The sequence below is a fragment of the Monodelphis domestica genome, chromosome 3 (genome assembly GCF_027887165.1).
Source record: "Monodelphis domestica isolate mMonDom1 chromosome 3, mMonDom1.pri, whole genome shotgun sequence".
In the NCBI taxonomy this organism is placed as follows: domain Eukaryota; kingdom Metazoa; phylum Chordata; class Mammalia; order Didelphimorphia; family Didelphidae; genus Monodelphis; species Monodelphis domestica.
Window position 1 is genome coordinate 442,924,819 of NC_077229.1, and position 25,123 is coordinate 442,949,941.

General features: G+C 39.1%; 1 protein-coding gene across 2 annotated transcripts in view; it reads left to right on the forward strand.

Annotated features, from left to right (window-relative positions):
• SLC1A3 (solute carrier family 1 member 3) overlaps nt 1-25,123 on the forward strand; it is a 113,123-nt gene that overhangs the window by 11,738 nt on the left and 76,262 nt on the right. The window contains exon 3 of one of the 2 annotated variants that reach the window (XM_001365098.5): nt 9,780-9,917. In XM_001365098.5, coding sequence (XP_001365135.1) covers nt 9,780-9,917 — 138 coding nt within the window. Of the gene's footprint in view, nt 1-9,779; nt 9,918-10,286; nt 10,369-25,123 lie in introns of those variants that run through there. The other variant, XM_056824551.1, reaches the window with a different exon arrangement.

Here is a 25,123-nt window from a genome sequence, read left to right on the forward strand (position 1 = left end):
AGTTTTGGATTTAAGGCCAGAGCCTAAACCTAAACTTCAGGGTCTCAGAAGAAAGAAAGCTTTACTTCTTGCCAACCTACCCTGACCTGGTCTAAGTCTCTGTACAGTGGAGAGAAGAGAGCAGAGTTATGCCAATTGGGGTCTAACCTGGCTACTTATACTTTCCAACTACATATAGAAATCAGCATTTTTAGATGAGCTGTGTTCCTAGAACCATATCTTGAAGGTGAAGTTCTGACGTGTGAGCTTTTTATCTTCCTCTTTGCAGACCTTAGTGGAAACCAATGTATGTGTGGGCAAAAGTGGAATGTGAAGAATTGACCTTTATTAGATATTGTACAAAGAACAGGGTGGAGAGTTGGGGAGTAATGAAAAGTGAAGACTGCTTATAATCAGTCTTCCTTTGTTTACAGAATTGATTTTCTTTAAGTAGAAGAAAAAAGTTTCCTCATAATGGAAAACAGAGGGTGAGATTCAGTCTTGCTAAACAAAGAGTACCAAAGAGTACCACTTCAGCCACACAGCTGAGCCTTGATTGCTGAATTAAAGTAGTTTTAAGAGGCTTTAAATAAATTTATCAAGGATATATAAACATGATCTTTCCAAATCAATACACAAGTGCATCCTGTGATTGATTGATTAAAACAGAGGGAGCCAAAAAATAGATGAATTTATATTTTTCACATTCTCTTCCCCTTTCCTAAAAAAAGAGTCAAAGGGATTTTTCAACTTGAAAGGGGTACATTTCCCACAATCACAAGTGAACAGACTGATTCTGCTTCCCACATTCCAAGCTGTGGGTTTCATGAAGCAGTTTTTGAGACACTAATGGAGAATCCACCAGTACCCAGGCTGGTATCCTAGGAAGGGATATGCATTTAGCAGAGAAAATGGAGAATTGATGAGTGCAAATAGACAAGAGGAAAACTATGTCCTTTGGAAAAAGAAGTGTAATTTTACTGAGTCCAATGAAATTGGCTAGATTCATAGAGGGATATTAGAATAGGCTGCTCTGAGGTTCCAGAAAAGAAAGAAAAAAAGAAATAGACTGATAAAAAAAAGAATTCTAGAAAAAAATTACATTATGAAGGTTCTACTCTCTCCTTACTTCAAAATGAAGGATTTTTTAAAAATAATGGACTAAAATAATATAGCTACTAATAAATGATAATAAATAATTTTAAAATATAATAATCATTCCAACTCATTTATATAATGCTTTTAGGAGTTGAAAAGTACTTTATGTGATCTCTTAACTTTTTGTATCATTTTCATCTATATTATCCCAGTTTTTTCTCATTAAAAAATAAAAATAACAACCTGAGACAAGCGTGACAAATAATTTTAATTCATTGTTGCTATTGTTATCATGATGACTACTACTGTTAAGGATCATTAGTAGAGTGTTTGGGGGGGGGGGAGTAAGCATTTATATAGCATCTATTGTGTGCCAGGTACTATGCTAAATGCTTTTTACAAATATCTCATTTGATCTTCACAACAATGCTCTGAAGTAGATGCTGGCTGCTGCTGTTATCCCCATTTTATAGGTGAGGAAATTGAAGCAAACAAATTTGTCCAGGATTTGCCCAGGATCACACAGCTAGTAGGTGTCTGAAACTAGCTTTGAATTTGGATCTTCCTGACTCCAGGTCCAGTGCCAGTGTAGTACCACAAAGGCACCCTGAACCCTAACTCAAACTCACAGGCCAGTTCTTTGGACAATAATCACCCTAAGTTAAACACACTCGGTGGTCCATACTCCTAAAGCTATAGCTCATGAGCCGCATCAATGTGGTTGTCTTTTAGTAGTCAGCTAGAGTATACAATTAGCTCATTAAAAGCATTTACTGAAAGGGCATGATGAAAAAGTAACAATTACATTTCCCCTCCTTTTACTTAGGGTACACTCTCACAAATACACCTAGAATCAATATGAAGAGTAGGCACAAAGGTCACATGTAGGGGAGGCAGCATAGTACAGTGGAAAGAACCCTGGCTCTGTTGTAAAAGGATACAGGTCTAATCCCTACCTGTAAGACCTGTTATCTTTGTGACCTTAGGCAAGTCAGTCAACCTCTCTGGACTTCCTTTTATTTCTTCATATATAAAATGAGGAAATTGTACTAGATAACTTTTGAGCTCCCTTCAAGTTCTAGATATATGATCCTACTATTAAGAGTCATTCAAAAAAAGTCTTGAATTTTAGTCCATTGCCCTTTTAGAATAAGAGGTTCTCTCACAAAAAAGAATGAAACCGACTCTCATTTCTTCTTCTTCTTCTTCTTCTTCTTCTTCTTCTTCTTCTTCTTCTTCTTCTTCTTCTTCTTCTTCTTCTTCTTCTTCTTCTTCTTCTTCTTCTTCTTCTTCTTCTTCTTCTTCTTCTTCTTCTTCTTCTTCTTCTTCTTCTTCTTCTTCTTCTTCTTCTCCTTCTTCTTCTTCTTCTCCTTCTTCTTCTCCTTCTTCTTCTTCTTCTTCTTCTTCTTCTTCTTCTTCTCTTCTTCTTCTTCTTCTTCTTCTTCTTCTTCTTCTTCTTCTTCTTCTTCTTCTTCTTCTTCTTCTTCTTCTTCTTCTGATTAAAGTCATCAAGCATTTGTTAGAATTGCACATTTTGATGCTAAACATATTATTCCATATACCTCTTACAGAATTAAGATCCAAGAAGGAAGTCTAACTTTTTCTATGAATTTGCCACTGGCCCAAGTTTCATTTTCCTAGGGCTATGTTAGAATTCAGTTTTATTGAAATTCACTAAAGAATTTGAGTGCCAGAAGCAGGGATAGGCAAGGCAGTCAGCTGGAGAAAAACTCACAAGGAGGTACAAAAAGGGATGCTTTTCAATACTTTTTCTAAATATGCATGTTTTTGATGCCAGAAAACTTTACTCTCTGTGACATGTAGGCATTTATTTTGTGATGAGTAGAATTGTGCGTTGCAAAGTGTGCATGTACATGCACACAAACCATATACACAGACATACAAAGAGCATAATTTTCTAATTTTACCTACTATGAGCAAATGTGGTTCTGAGGAGACAAGAGACAAGACAGAAGAGAAGGCCTTGCCTCCAACACAATGGCAAGCATTGGCTTGTCCAAATTATGTTAAATTTTTCTGTGACTGTTTCTTGGTATACAAGAGTGAATAACTTAATTAATTTTTCAACAGCTTCACCAAGATCGACCCAAGAAATGCTTACTACTCAGTCTTGACCCATAATGTAGATATAGCAAAATTCTTTCTTTCATTATAGAAGGGAAAATATTGTCCAGGGAAGGTAGTTTTTGAAGTTGCTTCTACATGTCTAGTATTAACTAGGAAAATAAAAAAAACTGTATAACATTTATTTTTCTGAGTTTATGTTCTGCCAGTGACTTTTCTAGTTAATACTATTTTAAAGCAAGAGGCTTTACAAGAAAGGAAGGAACTAGACTTTTTTTTTTCCTTATTAGAAACAGTAAAAATGGTAATAAATTTGGCATTTATGAGAATTATAAAATTAAATGCTGAGCATAGCTCTTGTAAGAAGCTCTTGTAAGAGCTTCTAAAGAACCTGTGAGAATGGTTGAATAAACCATCCAGATTAATTTTGTTTCCTGTTTCTATTTTTCTTCCTCAAACAATACCCCATTCTCAATCTGATCAGATCAGCAACTCTAGGTTTTGCTAGTTAGAGACTTAATTGTCTTTTGGTCAATTGGAGATGTTAGTCCTTGGTGAAAGAGATTGCATATCTCATCTTGGGTGGGCTACAGCATCTGGTAGGTTCCTTGTGAACCAGGATGTTATTTTGAAAGGGTAAGGCCTGTCTACTTGGGTCAAGATGATTATTATTTCTAGATTCCCTTTTGGCATCTGGGTTCCTGGCTGCCCCTTCCCCCACTTCTTTGTGGAGAAGGATGCCCTTTGCAGATTCATGCTTCATGCTATGATTTGGTGATGATAGAGTTAGTATAGTAGAAGATGTTGTAAGAGACAATGATTCATTCTTGCATTCATTCATTTATTCAACCATTTATTTATTCAACAACATTTATTCTCAAACTCCAGAGGTGACAAAATACCCAAGTCCAAATTCCATTTCAAGATGTTATATCTTTTTCATTGTTTTTTCCCCATCCACCTAAAAATTTTGGTAGAATCATAAATTTAGAGTTGGAAGGGACTGGGTACAGAGATGTCCAGTGCATACCATCATTTTACATATGAGGAAACTAAAGCTTGGAGGGGCCAGGTGATTTGACTAAGGTTACACAGTAGTACATTGCAGAGCCAGTATTTGGACTCAAACCCAACCCAAATCAAGTGTGGTTCCCACTCTTCCCACATTGCCTCCTACTTGATAAAAAGGAAGGAAGCCAGTTTACAAAATGGACCCAAGTACAGCAAATTCCTTTCAGTTTTAGCCTTTTAATAGAATTACATTTGTCTTTACAATGGCCATTTTTCAGCTGCCTTTTCTGTTGATCTGTTGTGGCCACTCACTTTTAGCTTAGAAATCGAGATGATATTTAATCTTCCAATGACATGTTTGTTGTTTGGACTCCCCAGGGAACTGGGGCATCCTGTTCAAAGGCTCCCTTCTGGAGTTTTTTACATACAAATGAAGGAGAAATTACTCAAACCAAGTGCAACTTTGCTCCTGCAGTCTTTAGCTGACAACACTCATCTCCTTTCCTTTAGCCCCAAATGTGATGTCTGCAGAGTCAGTGCTATCAAACCTCATTAGAAGTCAATCTCTTTGTAATTGTAATTTTCTTTTGTCCATAGTGTAAATCTGCAGAGGATCTGTCCAGGGACAAAGCAACTCTTTTCACTAGCTCTGTGTCACTCTATTCCTATTAACTTTACCCTGAGGGAAATCCATTCCCACTGACAGTAATTCTGGCCCTGGTCCTAAGTTAAAGCAGGGCACCAAGGACCCCTCGGTGCCTGGTCAGTGCAGCTGGGGAGGGGGTGTTGTCGGCTGGGAGAACACGTTTCAGGGGAGGCTTTTTTCATTACTGGGCTAGAATGTAATTAGAAACCTGAACTGCTCACCAAAAAAGCAATCCTTCTCTGCATTCAGAACATTTCCTCTAGATTAGTTTCTGATCACTGACCTTGAAGGTTGTCTCACCTTTTAATTTTGCAGAGCAGAATGTAATTCTTCTGTTAGAGCAGAAGTTTAAAGGGAGTTTAAAGAGCACCACTTTCCCCTTTAGGAGGGTGGGGGGTGTTGAGACAGGTGAACTTAAAAGCTAGACATGCACTTGATTTTGAGCAAAGGCCAATTATATTTTTCCTAAACTCTGGATTGGTTGGACTAGTTTCAGATGGATTAAACAGTAGGGGAAATATTTCATAATCCCTTAGAAATTGGAGGCAGCTGGGTGGCTCAGGGGCTCAAGAATTACACTTAGAGACAAGAGGTCCCGAATTCAAATATGACCTCAGACACTTCCTGATCGTGTGACCCTGGGCAAGTCATTTAACCCCTATTCCCCAACCCATACCTCTCTTCTTCCTTGGAACCAATTCACAGCATTGCTTCTGAGACAGAAAGTAAACATTTAAAAAAATAAATAAAAATTACTTGGAAATTGTGTGTAAGAGAGTTTTTAGTAATCTTATTGTAATACCCTGTGCCTGAGGGTTTATGAAAAAATGTTATATAAGTACTGTAAGAAAACTCATAATTCAGAATATTTATATAAATATATGTCTGTCATAGCTTCTAAAGGTCCATAATTTCCTTACTCTGGGTATCATTTAATTACTTATGGTTTAAAAAAATAAAAACTCAAATCAAATACTAGATTTTCTAGTGGTAATCCTATGATAACGTGATACAGATTGAGGATGAAAGACATAATCGGCCCACCCTATACTCTTTCCAGTTCAGTAGAATTTGCCAGATGTCACACTCAACTTATATAGCCTTCAAGACTGTAGGCTTACCTCTTGCCACAGTGAAGCATCAAAGGTGTACTTTAATGAAGAAAGATGTATAGATACATGTGTGTGTGTCTATGTATATATATATACCTATCTATTCATCCATCTATCTTTCTAATTATCTATCTGTCTATTTTTCTATCTATCTATCCATCCATCCATCTGTCTGTCTGTCTGTCTCTACATATATATTCACAGATCCTTACACACATAACATATAGGCATATGTAGAAATTAATTGGTAGGGCGGCTAGAGTGTTAGAATTGTCAGGACACTTGGATTTCAAATCCAACTCTTAATATTCATCAGCTATGTAATCCTAAGCAAATCTCTTTACCTCTGAACTTCAGTTTCCTTATCTATAAAATGGGGATAATAATATTTCTCCTAACTTGCTCATAAGGTTATTGTTGAGGAAATAATTTGTAAGCCATAAAGTCCTAGAGAAACACTACATTATGTACAAAACATGGCATGATGTATAAGAAACTAGCCTTGGAGGCAAGAAGATCTGGTTCAAATCCAGCCTCTGAATTATACTGGCTATGTAACACTGTGTGACCCTAAGCAATTCACTTAATCTCCCAGTGCCCAAGGCAATCTCTTAGATATTAAGTTGTAGGGCACGTGCTGATTCATATTCGTCACAGGAGTGAACTCACTGGACATTTCCTATGTTAATGGAATCACAGAGAGTTATCCTGTGTGTGTGTGTGTGTGTGTCTATATGAGTACACACGAATCAATATAAGAGACCATCCCTGCCCACAAGGAGCTTTCCATCTTCTTGAGGAAGACCAACAACATGCAAACAAATATAAACAAAGCAGGGTAAATTGAAAAAGGGAAGGCTTTAGAGTTAAGAGGGATTGAAATAAATGGAAAAAATAGGCAGAATTGAGGAAGGGCAACATTCCAAGCATGGGGAACAGTCAGAAAAAATGCCCAGAGCTGAGAGAGAGTGTCTCATTCATGGAATATGCAGAGGACTAGTGTCATTCTATTCGAAAGCAGAGTTTGGTAGTGCAAGAATGGTTATCCCTACTTTACCAAGGAGAAAGTCACCTGGAGTGGAGGAGGAGGGCTGGAGTTGGCTGGATTCTTTCATTTTACTTTATTCTTCAAGAGAGAGTAAACAGCAGCATTTTATGTGGTTTCACCTCTTCACCTGATAATCCTTCAATTGGAGTTATTAAGTTGGGTTAGCAAGTATTTTCTTTAAAAAGACAAATACCCTTGGAGGAGTAAGGACCTGTCATTCACAAAACCAATTCAAACTACTTTGCCCTAACATTTTCCTGAGAGCATATAGACCAAGGGGAAAGGTGTTTTTGGTTAGGGATGGGGAAGCTGAAGGGAGTACATGTAGGTAAGTTTGAAGCATGGGCAACTGGGGCTAAGGGCAGGCTTGGAGGGATGCTGGGGTGAGGGGCTTGGGTCAGCATGAGGGTTATGGGGACCTGGGGGCACCAGAAGGTGGGGGAGGGTGCAGATAAGGAGGTGGGAAAATGTCAAGGACAAACTTCACTTATTTCAAAATTTTGCCTAGGGCCAGCCCTGCATCCTGGAAAGGAGGACGAAATTCTTCCTCCTCCTCTTCCCTCCTGCTCACAGGACCCAGAACTCAGGCTAGTACTAATGGGACTATAGTTCTATTATATTATGGGCTAAACAGGCTTTTGGGGTTGGCCTGGGAACTTAATTACCATTTAGAACTTTGTTTCTATGGGGAAATGTGTCCTGAGTTCCAAATGAGAAATTTACAAGGTAAGCTTTTGGAATGCATTCCATCCATAACATGCAGGTCGACTGAGTTCTTAGATCACTACTTATTCATTTATTTGCTCCTTGGGCTTCCTGGCATTCTGCCAGGTTCTAGCCTCAAGTATCATGGTTATTTTGTTGGATGTGCTTAGTGTACATTTCAATGGCAGTTCATTTTTCACAATACTAGGTGTTTAAGTAGATTTTTAAAAGAAATTATAAAATACTAACAATTGGTAACCAGAAGGTAATAATAATATCTGGGAAGTGCAACATGGCCTGCTGGAAATAGACACAGTTTCAAAGGTAGAAAGATCAAGGTTGAAATTGTATTATGCGTTCTGGCGCTCTGACCCTGGGCAAGATACCTAAACCTCCCAGTGCCCTAGACCAAATAGTTGTTGGTTTGCCTTTGGCAGGGGAAGTTTCCCCACCAGGAGCTCTCTTTATGGGTGAGATCACAGGTCAGGACAAATACATCAGAGATTTATATGGCATTTAAAAGTTTGCAGACTACAGATCAACTAAGTGACTTCTCCGAGGTCAAAATGAAATTTTATATAGAGAGGCAGAGAGTCTCAGAAAAATGTTCATCTCTGCAATTTGCCACAGGTAGGCAATATAGACCTAGACAAGCTCACTGTTTGCATGTGACTGATTCATCTTGTGATTTGGCATGATGTGGGCTTGGACTATGCCACATTTTGCCTTTATATAATGTGATCACACAGGGAATGTTCAGGGAACAGCCATAAGATTAGGACACAACTGAGATATCAATATAAACATAGACCAAGACACACATAGATACAAATAAAGAGACAGTTGTAGATATACAGACATAGATATAGCTACAGATATAGATACAGAAGACAGAGTTTGGGATCATTAGAGATGCAGTCATTATTACTGAATAGTATAGAAACTATGTGATTGGCTCTGAAAAATATTTTTGGGAATGCAATGCCTATAGGGTCCCTTGTCCGTGTATACGTGATTTCTAATTAAAGGAATTGCTAGAGTCCTTTACCAAGGCTAGAGAAGCTATCACACTGAAAGGAACAGCCACATTGCAAGATGTATTCTAATGACATTCATTCAAATGACCAAACCGCCTCTCCCACAGATTACCTGTGGAGAAGGAAGGAGGGAGACAGGGGAGAAGAACAATGTAGACAGCCTGAATTGGAATCAGCTGTGACCAATAAATATAGACATAAAATGTTAGACAGTTTTGAAGCCACCATGGGAAATCACGTTTATTTTGAAATCAGAAATGTGGAGAGAAATGCAAAAAAGTAAATAATTGTTTAGTACCATTTACAGAAGCAAAGTCAGCTTAGTTTAGAAATACACAAATGTATTGTGCATGGTTTGATTTGCTCATTAAATTATTGTGTCTATTATGTTTAGAGCTGTGAAGGATGGAAAGGGGGAAAAGAAACAAAAATTAAAAAAAAAATAGTTTTTCTTATGCTATTGCTTTCTTTCCATTCCGTGCCCCTAGACCCTTATTTCTTTATGAGAAGGAAATTTATTCTCAATGTTGTTGAAATAATAGAATTTAGAAAATATGAAGGGTACACAACTTTTAAAATTTGAAAGATTAGTATGAAATATTCTTTTATCATTCATATTGGAGGACAGAATTAATGACTGTGCTTGCTGTACACTAGTTGTGTGACAGCAGGCATCTGTACCATACTGTCATGTTTCATGATGACATAATTTGACCAGGGGCACATCCAAATCTGTAATGTTGAACCATGTCAGAATTCAGGCCCACAGTATAAAAATTAAACTAAAGATATTTGAATTTAATAAAAATCGTTAAATTATTAAATTTATTATTATTATTATTACTATTAAATTGCTGCCCGAAAGAATAAGAAAGTTGCTGTCAAAGATGTGCATTCCCTCTTGCTCCCAGAGCAGCACAAATATTTGCATCCAAACTACATTTTCTTGTGTCAGACACAAGGCAAACACTAGCCAAATATCGACCCCTTTTCAGAGTCTTGATTTTGTTTTAGAAAAGACTCAGGTTTTGTTTTTTCTCTCTCTTCTTTTTCCTCAGGTACAATCCTTGGATTTACTCTCCGGCCATACAAAATGAGCTACCGGGAAGTTAAATATTTCTCCTTCCCAGGAGAACTCTTAATGAGGATGTTACAGATGTTGGTGTTACCCCTCATCGTCTCCAGCTTAGTCACAGGTACCAAAGTCAGCTTTGCTTTGTTTTTTCCTATCTTCTGTTTTTGGAAGAGCGTTTTTCACGATAAATTTGTAAAAGTGGAAAAGTCCCTCGGTTTTGCCTGGATGCATGCTCCAGAAAAGTTCCCTTCAAAGTGGTGGTAGGGAGGTTTGTTTTTGTTTTTGTTTTTGTTTTTGTTTTAAATAATGCATGAGTGATCACGCCTCTCCCATATGACCAATCACAAAGGGAAACCTATTTTAAGTAGCCAGTTAATCTGCTCTGTCTTCCGTATGAGAGGTACCCTTCTGAAAACCCGTTCTCTACAGCGTACAACAGGTCTGTTTTCTCACCCTCTTATCCCACCCAGATAACATCTGGTTGGACAGCCTATTAGCTATTGATGCAAGAATGCTTGTTCTAAGAACCGCCAGGACTTGAGCTGCGGCCTCCGTGGAAGCCTCACCACGAGGTAATGCCCACGACACACCCACAAGACTGTGCTGCCATCAGCAATGTATCTTTTCTGACCTCCCTGCATGATTTTGTTTCCTTCTCCAGTTACATCCCCCACACACACTCCAAACCTTTTCAACAGAGGGGAGAACCGGGAGGGGGTGGGGAGACTTTTCCCATCAGGAATTCTATAAAGCTTCAAGGCTAATGTCACCTCCTGAACCCTGGAATTCCAGAGCAGAAACTAGCTGGATAGGGTTATATTCTTTTAAGAGAGAGGGAGAAAGAAGAGGAAGAGAGAAAGCCTGTATGCGTCTGGGAGAGAGGCCACAAAGGACTCCTGACCATTGAGGTTGGAGGCTTATTTGCATGCTCGCTCGTGATTGGTGCACATCCGGTGGAACTGAGAGGCTCGTGAGTGAGGTCCATTCCTGAGCATTCCACCTCGCCCACTCTCCCATTCCCCGGACTATGGCACATCCACAAATGTAGGCAGAATTCTGAAAGGCCCTGGAGCTTGTGCTTGGCTTTTTGAGTTGGAGCTGGAGTTCTGAAGTCAGGGTACCCAGAAGCAACCTCCCTGGCCTCCTCCCTTCCTGTTCACTATCTAACTTGGGCAGCTCCCGGCTGGTCTTAAGGATCCAGCAGCATCTGACCCATCCGACTATCTTTCATACCTCTCGAGAGGGGGATGTAATTCAATAATATGATTTTAGAGCTAGAAAAAACCTTGGAGATCTCATCCTATTCCCACATTTTACAGATTGAAGAAGCTGAGGAATGCCCTGAGAAAGGAAGTGTCTTGCCCATGGTCAGACATCTAGCTACTAGTAGAGCTGGGACCTGGCCGAAGCTCCCTTTAATTCCAAATCCAGTGCCTTTGGCACTTTATCAAGATGTCTGTCATGACCCAACTTAAGAGATTTATGAGTGACTTAAGTGCTTTGTTAACCTTAGAGCTCCCTATAAATCTAAGCCATTATTAGTGTTACCTGTCTCCACTCACCCAACATCAGATTCACTGCACTTGCATGTGTCCCAGCTAGAGGGGGGAAATCCAACACCCCCATCAAAAAAAAAAAAAGATCTTTGGCACATTTTGGGTACTTGTTTGCAAAACTGACTGGCAATAATAGCCCGATATAGGCTATTGCACAAGGATCCTTCTACATGTGTTACTATATGCTACAGTTTTTTTCTGGGAAGCAAGTTGTGTACAAACAATCCAGAACAGAAAACACCCTTTTTAATGGGTTTTATTAGAACAATGAGTTCCTCACCACTGTCCCTGCTTCCTGCCCTTCTGACAGTGCTTCAGTGTCACCTGATTGGACCATCTCTCTATTTTCCTGATTTGAGGTCCCAATTTGAATCTCCCCCTATTAGAGTCCTTTATTCCTTTTAGCTTCCTTTTCTCTTACAAGGTGGGACTATCTATTTCCACTTAGAGGTTCTGGACAAAGGCCAAAATCATTTTACTGCTGGCAGTATGGCGAAGACCCTATTGCTAATAGTCACTAATCATTGGTTGAAATGATCAGCCAGAGCCTCTATTCCAGGTTGTTTGATTAGAGAAAATGTTTCTTCACTTCCTTGGACATCCCAAATGACAGCCGTAAACTTGGCATTGTTGATTTGAAAGAGAGGTTCCTGGAGGGAGTAGGTGGAAGGTACTGACTGGAAGAATGAGACCCCAAAAGACAGCTTTTGGCAACAGTAGTTGGAAAGCTTTTGTGACTGGAAACCTCCAAGGTAGAAACCTCCAAAAGCAAGGTTTAAAAAACAAAGGAAAATGAAATTGTAGCCAAATTGTTGCCACCCACTTTATGGGTGCCTCCTGAGTTCAGGAAAGGAAGAGTAGTTGGGGCAGGACTGTAAGTAGGAACAAGAACTGGGAGCCATAGATCTCTGGACTTACTCCCCACCCCAGAACTTTTTTAATTACACCACCTGAGTGATGGTCTAGTGGCTCAGTTTCTCCTCCCAACACCAGCAATGAATCTTGGTGTGATTTTAGCCAAATCTCTTAGGCCCTCCCTACAGTTGCCTTCCTTCTATTTTTTTTTTCAGCATCCTTGGAGATGACTATATATCTGCACTCTAGCAAATGAATTTTTTTAAAAAAACATTACGTTAGCAGAAGTACTACTAAATTATTGGTCCATGTTTGTAGGGCTATGTAAAAAAAGCTGGGCATGAGACAAGTTTGAATTTCAAGATTCAGGAACACAATGGGCAGTTGACTTAGAACTTCTAAGTTCCTTCTACCTTTCTCCTCCTGTGTTACATATACTCAATTTACTTTTAGATTGCAAGTAAACACAAAGACAAAATTGGTTTTGCTCTTTTATTTTGCCTATCTTATGAAAAACTTGATACCTGAGAGAGATAAAATTCATGGATAGAATGCATATTAGAGATTGCTGGTATACTCCATGGAATGAGACTGTGCTAGACTTATGCTTGATTATTCTGGATCTTTAAAAATGTTTGTAGGGCCCAAAGAGATATTAAGTAGTTATTCTGTTTCAGAGAACTCACCTGTGTGAAGGAGAGAGTTTCAAAGGCATCATTCAACTGGCCAAAGATGTTTGGGAGTTTGGTTTTGTTTTTTTAAGTGATTGTGCCAAAGGAGTAATTTAAAGCTACCCATTAGTTTGACTGTTTCTGATCAGTTGGAAATACAGTAACCCAGGAACCTCCTGTGGCCTTTCTAAGGTAGGTGATTTCATGAAGAGGAAGCCTGTCCTGAAATGAAGCATCATCAGACTCGGGTATATACTGGGTCATGACTGAGCCTCATGTGTGTCACTTTATACCCTCTGAACGACAGCTCTGGGCCAAAACATAACAGGAGCTCAGATACTCAATACACCATTTACTGCCAGCTAAACGAATAGTTACCAGAAAACAGGTATTTTTCATCTTCATAGTATAACTCAAGTTATTTAATAGCTGCTAGCCTTTTCCCTACACACTACAAACATCAGCCCAGTAACTCAGTAGAATGCTTTTCCCAAAGGGGAAACCTATTAAGAGTGAATATTATGAGGGCGCAGCTGGGTGGCTCAGAGGATTGAGAGTCAGGTCTAGAGATGGGAGGTCCTAGGTTCAAATCTGGCCTCAGACACTTCCTAACTGTGTGACCCTGGGCAAGTCACTTAACCCCCATTGCCTAGCTCTTACCCCTCTTCTGCCTTGGAGTCAATATTGACTCCAAGACAGAAAGCAAGGGTTTAAAAAAAAGTGAATATTATGAGTTCAACACTCTCTGCTTTTGAGTGGGACAGATCTTAAACCCACATCCATTTCTTTGTTTTACTGAGCCAAGGAATTCTATTTTAGAGAATTAGGGAAAATGTACCTTAACTTTAATTCTGCCAATCTTACCTTAAATTTTCCTCTGTCAAGTCTCGTCTATGCCCATCCAACTGGAAGATTCCTATTTTATCATTCTAACCCCTCTAAGCAATGCTGTGTGCCCCAAATCCTCATACCTACTGAACATCTTGAGAGAATGGAGGCTATATTAGAATTTAAGAAAGAGGGGACCCTGCTGAGTAGCTCAGTGAACTGAGAGCCAGGCCTAGAGACAGGAGGTCCTGGGTTCAAATTTGGCCTCAGACACTTCCTAGTTGTGTGACTCTGGGCAAGTCACTTAACCCCATTGCCTAACCCTTACTGTTCTTCCACCTTGGAATCAATACACAATATTGACTCTAAGATGGAAGGTAAGGGTTTAAAAAATTACAAGAAAGTTGGAGAAAGAATTGGAGTAAAGCCTTTTTTAGTCAAGTACCTAACTTTCTGAAGAGAAGAGAGTCTATTTCAATATAGAATAAATGGATATCTGACAACATCTGACTAATTTGATGTTTGGATCCATCCAACTAGTTTTTTTCAGGCCAAAGATATCATACATATTGACTATCTTCATTAAAGAAGTTCACAGGAGAATTATTAAATCTCTATGGTACATGACATATAGTGCCCTAGTGAATTTTGGGAGTCTCTGCAGCAAGTGAGGGAAAGCTTTTCCATGTGATCTGTTCTTCCTGTGCTTCCTATTTTGTTCTCAGGGTCCCTAAAAATGTATTTACTTTGGGTCATTGTCAGTATCTTTGCCACCAAAATCTGTATAAAAGACATACTTTTATTCACTTTTCCATAATAGTGAATGAAGATAAGGTAGCTGCCACACGGCTGGCATCAGGAGAAGTCACCAACAGTTTCAATATTTACATCCCTTGGTAAAATTGTGAAGCAGGAAAAAATGGCTTTCAGTGCCCACAAATCCTACTTTCTGAAATCACGTGGCATATTATGACACTCAGGTAGGAAAAATACTTCTAGGCAGTGGGCCTTCCTGATGAGCCTTAAATAACCCCAACAAAGACAAATACCATTCCATCTCTAGTTAATTGATCCTACCTACAGAAAGAAAAAGTTCATTACTTGCCCTGAGGAAGAGAGTTTGGTTGTCTTAAAGGGCATAAACCAAAATGTCTAGCTATAGAGCTCTATCATTCTTCTAGTCTTCTTAGGATTCAAATTCAGTATACAAAGACACCAGTGATGTGCAGAGCTTGAGTAAGCTTGAATCGCAGTACACGTTACATAGTACTTTAATCGCTTCCCTCCACATTTTTTCTTCAGTAAATTCATTAAACAACTTGTCATTGAAGTCGGGAAGCTTGTATAACAGAAAAGATCTCACAGTTGCAAACCAGGATGTTCTGTGTCTGGAAAAATAGGTCAGTTTGCAAATGTAAAGATGGTCATTTGTATGTGCAAGATATGTGGAGCAAACAAAGCAAGGAATTTAACCCCAAATTGTATAGCTTCAAGTAACCTTAATCTCAGGGTTTAGGTACTGAAAAGGTTAATTAAGTGTTTGCATAAACAAGGAGGTAGGGCCTGACCCAGGCCTCAGTGATATAAGACAGCAGTTTTGGTTCTCAGAATCCCTTTACATTCTTTTTTTTTTTTAACCCTTACCTTCCATCTTAGAATCAATGCTATTGATTCTAAGGCAGAAGAGTGGTATGGGCTAGGCAAGGGGGTGGTGGTAAGTGACTTGCCCAAGGTCACACAACTAGGCAATATTCCAGGCCAGATTTTAACCTAGGACCTCCTGCCTCTGGGCCTGACTCCCAATCCACTGAGCCATGCAGATGCCCCTCCCTTTACATTCTTAACAATCATGGAGAACGACCACCACCCCATAAAGAGTTTCTGTTTATGTGGATTATAGCAATAGATACATACCATATTATAAATTAAAACATTGAAATGTTACTATAAAAATAGTTTTGCCCATGCAAATCCCCTGAAAGAACCTCCATTTTGAAAACTGCTGGCTTAGAGAAATCTGAACTCAGGAAATTGCCTTTACCAATAGCAGGTCAGCACCTTCTCTGCCACTTTTATCTTCAAAGAGCTTCCTGCCTAGAGGTTGGAGAAGTTAAGTCACAAGGAGTCACATAGCCAATACATGTTAGAACTTGGGACTCAGTTTCAGTTTTGTTTTTTTAACCCTTCCCTTCCCTCTTAGTATCAATACTGTACATTAGTTCCAAGACAGGAGTGGTAAAGGCTAGGTAGTGGGTGTCAAGTGACTTGCCCTGGATCACACAGCTAGGAAGTGTCTGAGGCCAGATTTGAACCTGGGACCTCCCATCTCTGGGCCTGGCTCTCATTCCACTGAGCCACCCAGCTGCCCCCTTGAATTCAGTTTTGATAGTTTCTAGGACCACTCTCTCTCTCCCCATTCTGCCATTTTCTCCCTCACATGAACTGAGGCTTAAAAAAAAACAACTTAAGAAAAACTTTCAATAGTCCACCCACAACACCTTAAGTGGATACTTGGTACCCTGTAGGAGAAAGGTTAAATCTGCTGGCAAACTTCTTGCTTTTCGATTTTACTATTGCTTAAATGGGTTTTCTCCCCTTCAAAAGAATCTATAAAATAATTTACAAGCAAAGTAATAGTATTTTGGTTGGTTTTCCTCTTGCTTAAACAAATCATTCTGTGGTCACTAGGAAGCCTTTGAAGATGAAGGAAGGAAGGAAGGAAGAAAGGAAGGAAGGAAGGAAGGAAGGAAGGAAGGAAGGAAGGAAGGAAGGAAGGAAGGAAGGAAGGAAGGAAGGAAGGAAGGAAGGAAGGAAGGAAGGAAGGAAGGAAGGAAGGAAGGGAGGGAGGGAGGGAACCGAGAACATATCTCCCACTTTCCATCAATTGACTCAATAAGCTGTCAAAAAGTATTGAGCTAGCCAATTGTAGCTTTAATGGACTGTTATATGATATATGACAGCTTAAAGCTGATTAACAGATTGAGAGCTCAGCCCTCCAATAACAATAACAAGAGATGCAGAAATGGTGAAAGGACAATAGCCGGCCTTAATCTCCTCTTGATTCAATGGAAGAAATTTCCATCGAACATTCTGAGGATGCCCTGGAAATGAATCTGCAATAGAAAATACTTCCAGTCCTGAAGCCTCTCTTTGATGTCTCTCCTTCATTGCTTCCTAATTGAATGAGTTGGCACAGTGGAGTAGAGAACAAATAAGCCCTAAGAGCCTAAATTTCCCACTATGGTTATGAGTTTGGAGCAAATACCAGACAAAATCTCCATGAAATGCACTGATTGTTGCAACTTTCATCTGACAGCTCACATTGGGCAAAATAGAGTTCCCTCACAAGAGTACAGAACTTGGGGCGGTAGAAATATACTTGGGATATGCAATTCCAGCTACAATTGGGCTCATTAATCAATCCAACATCCTAGAGACCAATTTCCTACAGACGAAAGAAAAAAGATATCTTGAACCTATCCAGTTAAGCATTGCTGGAGCCTGTGGAAAAAATTCCTTCCACTTCTGAAGGGAACATTCATTGCCTTCTCCCTGTAGCATGAGATTTGATTATCCTTATCTCTGCAGCATAACTATAAATATTATCATTGGTTATACAACTACCTAGTTGATTTCTCTGTCCTGAAAAATCCATCTTTAGTATGTGGCATTCTCTATTCCTTGGAACAGCAAATTCCACATGCCGATTACACACTGGGTGGAAAAAGTACAGAGGTTCCAGTTAACCAAGACTTCAGGCAAGTGCAGGCTCAGTTTCAGTCCTCTAGGCTGTTTTACAGAGGGTGCCAGCCAGCCTTACAAAAGAACCAGGGCTTCCAGAAAGGCAATCCGAAACCAAAAGACTGGATTTTTCTTTCAAAGTGTCATAAAAATTGAGGATACTTCCTTGAATAGGTGAGGAGACAGAAAGATATTTGAAAATGAAGGGATTTAAAAACAAAAGTTACCAAAGTCTATGTATCTATATTGTTTGCTTAATAGCTTGTTACAAACATCTTAGTAGAGTGAGTTGTAGCGCTCTGGATACTAGCTTTTATGCTACTATAGCTTAAAAGTACACTAAGACATTTGTTGCAGAGTGTAGAAACATTTTTAAATGGTGGTGGGGAGAGAAATGGGGCATGGTTCATTCATTTATAGGTGGGAGTTGTAGCTGCACATCAGAGCAACTCATCATGGTTGGGTCAAGGGAGGCCATATGCTGTCTAGCTGGCTGCCTTGCATCATGTAGATAAATGAAGTGGTATATGTAGTGTAGATAAATGAAACAAGGAAAATGCACCACTTTTCAACTGGTTTCTGATTTGTGTCCTCCAGACTAGAGGTGTCAAATTCAGGGCAAGCAACCATTTCTATATGCAGTTGGCACCGTGGATCTAGACACTTTTATAAGAAAATTTCCTGTTATGACACTCCATGATCTGAAATTTTGTTACACCTGGTATCTTGCCTCTCTAATACTACCTAGTGGTTTGGGGCTCGATAGCCTTATTAGCCAAAGGGTAAGAAAGTTTTGTTTGCCCTAGGTCATAGTTCTCTCATGCTTGATTCTTACTCGTTTCCTGTTTCAGTGCTTCAGAGAGCCATGATTTCATTGGTAAAGATAACGCTTCCATGGGTATCCATCATAATGCCTTAGTAAATAGTCTAATTATGGAATGTGGGACCCCTCAAACCACCACCTGATGGTTTGGGGGAGTACGTCTCTCTGCACACTTACCTAGGCTGGTCCTTAGTCTAGACCAAGTCTGTAGTCTTCAAGGATTAAGATTCAACTCCATGGGATGAGAGACTTCAGGGTGAGACTTTAGTAGAACCTCTTACCACTACAAATCTAGAACTAGAAGGGTCTTTAGAAGTTTTTCCAGCCCCCAAACCCTAACTCTCATTTTACAGAAATGTCAAAGCCAGGATTTAAGCCCAGATCCTCTGACTTTTAAACCAGAGTTCTTTTCTTGAGTTCTAGATGCTGCTATTCAATGCATTAAAAGCCAGGTTCATTAAGGAATTTCTTAGTAGTCACAATCATTGGAAGTAACTTTAAGTCTGTGGAGCTAAAGAGCAGAAACAAAGAAGGTGCCAGTCAGGGCTTACCCTAAGGAGAATCTCCATGTAAGAGGAGGGACCATAGCAGGTTTTCTAGGATAAGAACTAGAATCCAAGGATATTAGAATTGGAAGAGATCCTAGAGATAATCTAGTCAAAATTTCTCCCCAATGCATCCTTAAAATGTATGACTATACAACCATTCCAGGAGTAGAGAGCTCACTTTTCCCAGGGCTGCTTACTCTCGTTTTAATCAGCACTAATTGTTAGGAAGTTTTGTGTTTGGGCTGAAATCTGCAAGGATTTCAACGCATTTTTCTAGTTCTGACCTCTGGGCTTACACAGAACCAGCCTATTTCTTCTTTCTTGGGACAGCCTGGCAAATACAATAGGACATCATTTTACTGACCAGGACATTCCCAAACCCTTCACATTAAGCTGAAAATGCAGAATAGTGAATCCTATTATTTCATTTATAAGAGCAAAGCTAGACACTTTATGACTTTTCTTGGGCTTGTCGGAGCTACCAGCACCCTATTTGGGGGCCATTACTAATAACTAAATACCATTAATGAAACCAAGAGAAACATGACCTTGAGACTGATGTGGGACTTAAGGTTTGCTCCAAAACACAAACACTTCTCAGGGTGAAAATCAGTATGATTAAGGGAAATACTGCAAGACTTTACGCTACTTGGAAAAAGAGTTCAGCTTTAGTGTGTAATTGAAAATTTTTATTTTATATATATTCTTCTGCCTTTATTTTTTCAATTTGAATTCATGTGTTGAGTCCATATAAGACAAAGTCCTACTCTATTGAAGATTGGTCTCATGTTTCTCCATAATGTGATCTCTTCATGCTACCTATATCCCAAATTCCTCCAAAGTCTTCTTAGAGGACCGGGTATCTAGATACTTCAGTGACTCTTCTTAAAGAAGTTCTTAAAGAACTAGATGGATATTCCACAATGTGGCATAATAGAAAAAGCCCTAGAACTAAAGTCAGAAAATCAGGGTTCAAATCCTACGTTGGTCATGTGGGTGACCAAGGACAAGTTACTTCAGCTCTCCATGACTTAGTTTCCTCTTAAAAAAAAAACCCAACCTTACCTTCTGTCTTAGAATCAGTACTCTGTATTGATTCTAAGGCAGAAGAGTGGTGACTTGCTCAGGCTCACACAGCTAGGAAGTGTCTAAAGTCAGATTTCAACCTTCAGTCCTCCTTTGTTAATGAGGAGGTTTGATTAAATGATCTATAAGGGGCCTTCTAGATCCAAATCCTATAGGATCCTGAATATGGTCTGACCAGTTCTGCCTTCCTTCAACAGGAACACTGCTTCTATTTAGGAAGCCTGAGATTATACTCACTTTTTTTAGCAGCCACATCGTACTTTTGGCTGCTACAAGTTAAACTTGTGGTTAACTAAAACTCCCAAGATAGAAAATTTTATTCCAAGGGCATTTGTGGCAAAAAAATAGAGCTACTCTTTTGCATAAACATAAAATAATATTTGTCGATTACCTTCTTGCTCAGTGGACTGTATGAAGCAGAGCTACAAAAGGTTTTTGTCCTATGAGAGCCGAACATTCTCACCCATCATTTTCAGCAGCTTCTGGTTGAAATTGAGTATTTGATCAGTAGAAGGAGAAACTCAGGGCAATGAATGCTGAATAATGGGTGCATCTACAGGGCGAGTGAGAATTTACTATGGAGCTTCTTCTGATTTCTGCCTGACTGTATATTCTTTAATAAATGTCCTCCATCTTTGTGAAGGAAAGAAAGAGGGGGAAAAGAAAGCTAAAGAAGGAGGGAAAGGGAGGACCAGAAGGATGGGATGATTATTTTTATTATGTAGCATTATTAGCATAAGGGGGGAAAGTATTGCACCTGATGTTTGAAGATCTAGAGATCTAGATTCAAATCTTAGGGCTACCACTTACCACTGTGTGACCTTGGGATGGCTGCTTCTTGGACAGTTAGATGGCATATTGGCAAATAAGCTTGAAATCAAGAAGATTTGAGTTCAAATCTAGCCTCATATACTTACTAGATGTGTGATTCTGAGTAAGTCACTTGCTCTCTGCTCACCTCAATTTCTTCATCTGTAATATAGGGATAATAATAACACCTACCTCCCATGGTTGTTGTGAGGATAATATGAAATAATATTTGTGCAGTGCTTTTCAAACCTTAAAGCACTATATAAATGCTACCTAATATTATACTATAGGACTCTCTTACCTCTTCCACAAAAAATTTGGATATGGTCAGTCTTTTATTAGTAAAAAAAAATCTCCTTTTTAATGTCAAAGAAAGTTTTAGACCCCCAATTGATAATGCCGTTAGTATCTACTGATTAGAAAAAGGCATAATGATGAAAAGTATGATGAATTTAATAATGCTTTTAATTTGCATTATAAATCACAATGGCATTACATGCTTTTTAAACACTTATCTGTGTATGTGCATAAGTCCATGGATGTAAGACATTAATTTAGACTACAGAATTTATGGATTTACAGATCCTGTGCCATAATTCCTCCCAGGGATCCAGAGCTCACAGGTTAGAGACCTCTGAACTAAAGTATCTTTAAGGTCTTTCTAAAACTATGACCCTTTGGTCTCTTTCCACCACAATCCACAGCCCCTTGGGACATTCCTTGGAATCACCTTACATTCTCCTCCTGCCTTGCTCCTGTAAAAAGGAATTCTTTAATTTTACAACTCTACTATATTCTCATTAAAACTTAATATATTAAAAGCTGCTGTCTTATTTTGACAAAGCCCCTATTTTAACCCTTTACGCTCCTCATCTCGACATTTAATCAGTCCCTGGGTTCTATTTGATTGGTCCTTCGGAAGCTTTCTTGTGCTGCTTCCTACCAACTCAGTTCATCCACTCCACCCTAGTTCAGGTTCTATTACTCACACCCCAGCTTGTCACCTCTTTTGAAGTCCCTTCTGCATTACACTCCATCATCATTGCTATTCTCTACCAACCTTTACATTATCTCCTGTACATAGTTCAAAATTCCATCTGCCACATCTCCCACCATTATCCTTGCAGAAGCAGTCCTTGGCATCCTTGACAATGAGCTATCACACCTCCTGTCTTCAAAAGTTACTTGACATTGTCAACTCCAGCAACCTTTATATCAAATATGTAAGATATTTAGCACAGTGTCTGGCATATAATAGGCATAACATAAATGCTTATTCTTTTGCCTTCTCTGCCCATACCCATTTCATATCTACCATTAACAATATAGGTGACCTCGGGAAAGTCACTTCTCTTTGGGCATCAGGTTCTTCATCTGCAAAAATGAGAAGATTGGAAATAATGATTTCTAAGGTTCCTCATAGCTCTGACTATCTGTGATGCTGTGAATCTATGGTCTACTCTGCTTCAACAACACACCTTTAAGATCTCAACTCTGAAATTTTTCTGATTTTAACATTCCATCCTACTTGCACTTTGAATGCAAAGTACTATTTATCCTCCTCAGAACTTCCAGTTTTCATCTTGTGATCTCTCTACATTCTCTCAGTCTATCAATCATCTTCTGGCTCAGTTTACTTCCCTATTTAGTCTACAAAAATAGATTTTACAGTACTTATGATATCTTTTGTTTTTGCATCAATTATTTCTTGTTACCCTCATTCCTTTACTTGGTTTAAATAAACACATCTACAATTACTCCCAAGTATATGTCTCCATTCTACTTCTCTTCTGAAATTTGTCCTCAAATTCCCAGCTCTTCCTAAGCCTTTCTACATCTATTTCCTGCTAGCAAATTTCAACACATCCAAAACCGAACATCTCTTTCCCCCAAATCCTGCTTTTCCTCCTGACTTCCTGATAATTTTAATGGCACCATCATTCTTAGATACTTTTGTTTTGGACATCAGAATTATATATGAAGGGCCATCTGGTTTGCCCAATGGTTTGGGAGCCAGGCCTAGAAACAGGAGGTCCTAGGCTCAAATCTGGCCTCAGTAACTTCCCAGATGTGTGACCTTAGGCAAGTCACTTACCCCCATCGCCTAGTCCTTACCACTCTTCTGCCTTGGAACTAATAAACAGTATTGATTCTAAGACAGAAGGTAAGGGGTTTTTAAAAAAAGAATTATATTTAGTTGTGGGGTCAAGGCCATGAAATTGCTGCTGCATTTTAAGCCTATGTAAAATAGAAAGACACAGTCTCCAAGAAAAATTATAATTGGCTTTTCCCTTCTTACAGGCAATTGGCTACCAAATCCTATCAATTCGACCCTACTCTTGTTTTGCAGTCTTTTCTTTTCCTTCTCTCATTACCCCAAATCCTAATTACCTCTTAGTCAGACTACTTCAGTGGCCTCCTAAATGGCCTCCTGACTTCATTCTTCCCTTCCAATGTATTCTACCTACCATTGCAAGATTCATTAAAAGAATGAGGTTTTCCTTGAATATCAGACTAAGGAATTTTGAATAATGAACTTTACTCTCCAGGCAAAGGGGAAGCATTGAAGGCTATTAGGATGAATGATATAAGCAGAGATGTTAAGATCAGCTCCACAGAGGTGGAATGGTCTCTTGAGGCCACCTACTGTGGCTCCATTATTTTATAGATAAGAAGCTTAAAGGTAATTCGAGGTCATCCAGGTATAAGTTCTAGGTGCAGGATGTCTTCCTAGCATCATCTTGTTAAGCACCATTCCCACATTTTTTGTGGCAATCTAACACATAGTGAATCTACACTTGTCAGGAACCAATTCAATTCCATCAATGCCTTCATTTGCTCTTCAAGACAATGCTTCCACTAAGCACAGCCAAATCTTCAATTTGTGCCTTTGATGATACTCTCCTAACTTCTTCAGCAAAATGTCCCCACTCTCTTCCCCTTGCCTTTCTCTTTAATGTATCTCTAACTCCTTTCTTGCTGCCTATAAATATACCAGTGTCTCCACCATCCTTTAGAAAGAAAAACCTTCACGTGATCCTACCATCCTTGCCGGCTGTCATTCTATATCTCTTCTCCTCTTCAAGCCTTAGAAAGTCTTCATCTCTCTACTCCATCTCCTTCCCTGCAATCTGGCTTCCAGCCTCATCATTCCCCTGAAATTTCCCCTCTCCAAAGTTACCAATGATCTCTTAGCTGCCAAATCCAAGACTTTTCTCAGGCCTGATCCTTCTTGGCCTGGCTCTTGCATTTGACAGTATGGATTACCTTTTCCTCTTGGATACCCTCTCCTCTCTAGGTTTCTGTGACACTGCTTTCTATGGGTTCTCCTATCTGTCTAGCTGATCCTTCTTAATCTCCTTTGCTGACTTTTTGTCCATGTCACACCCACTAAACTATAATTTCAGCATCCCTCAGCACTCTTTCCTGGGCTTTCTTCTCCCTTCCTACCATCTCAGTGTGTGATCTCATCAGCTAACATAGATTCAGCTATTGCCTTTCTATGCAAATGATTCTCATATCTATATCTATATCTATATCTATATCTATATCTATATCTATATCTATCTATCTATCTATCTATCTATCTATCTATCTATCTATCTATATATATATCTATATCTATATATCTATATATATATATATATATATATATATATATATATCCAGCCCTGGCTATCCTACAGGCATCTTAAACTCAAAATGTCTAAAACAGGATTTATCTATTCCCTAAACTCTCCAGGCTTCCAAACTCCCCTATTACTATCAAGGGCACTACCTTCTTGCCAGTCATCCAGATTTGCAACCTCAGTGTCATCCTCTACATCCATTCACTCATTTCACATGTAACTATTACTAAAATTTGTCATTTCTATTTTCAAAACATCTCAGTGGTTTGAGTGCTAGAACTAAAGACTTCAGGTCATAGGTTCAAATCTGGCCTCAGACATTTCCTAGTTATGTGACCCTGGGCAAGTCACTTAACCCCCAGCTCAGTTCTAAGTGAGAAGGTAAGGGTTATTTTTTTTTAATCTCTTGTATTCATCCTCTCTTCATTCAAATAGCCACAATCCTAGTTCAGGCACCTGTTACCTCTCTCCTGGTCTCCCTGTCTCAAATCTCTACCAATTCAGCTGCCAATGTGATTTTTCTGAATACTGATCTAATCACCTTCAGTGAGCTTCAGTTGCTCCCTGTTTTTCTCAGGATTAAATAAAAAGCACTCAATTTTGCATTTAAAGTTTTTCATAAACTGATCTCTTCTTATGTTTCCAGTCTTTTCCGACTTTACTCACCTCCACATTCTCTGAATGAATAAATGAATGGATCAAATACTTAAAAAAATACTTGGCTTCTATCTTAGAATCAATACTGTGAATTGAGTCCTGGGCAGAAAAGACTAAGGACTA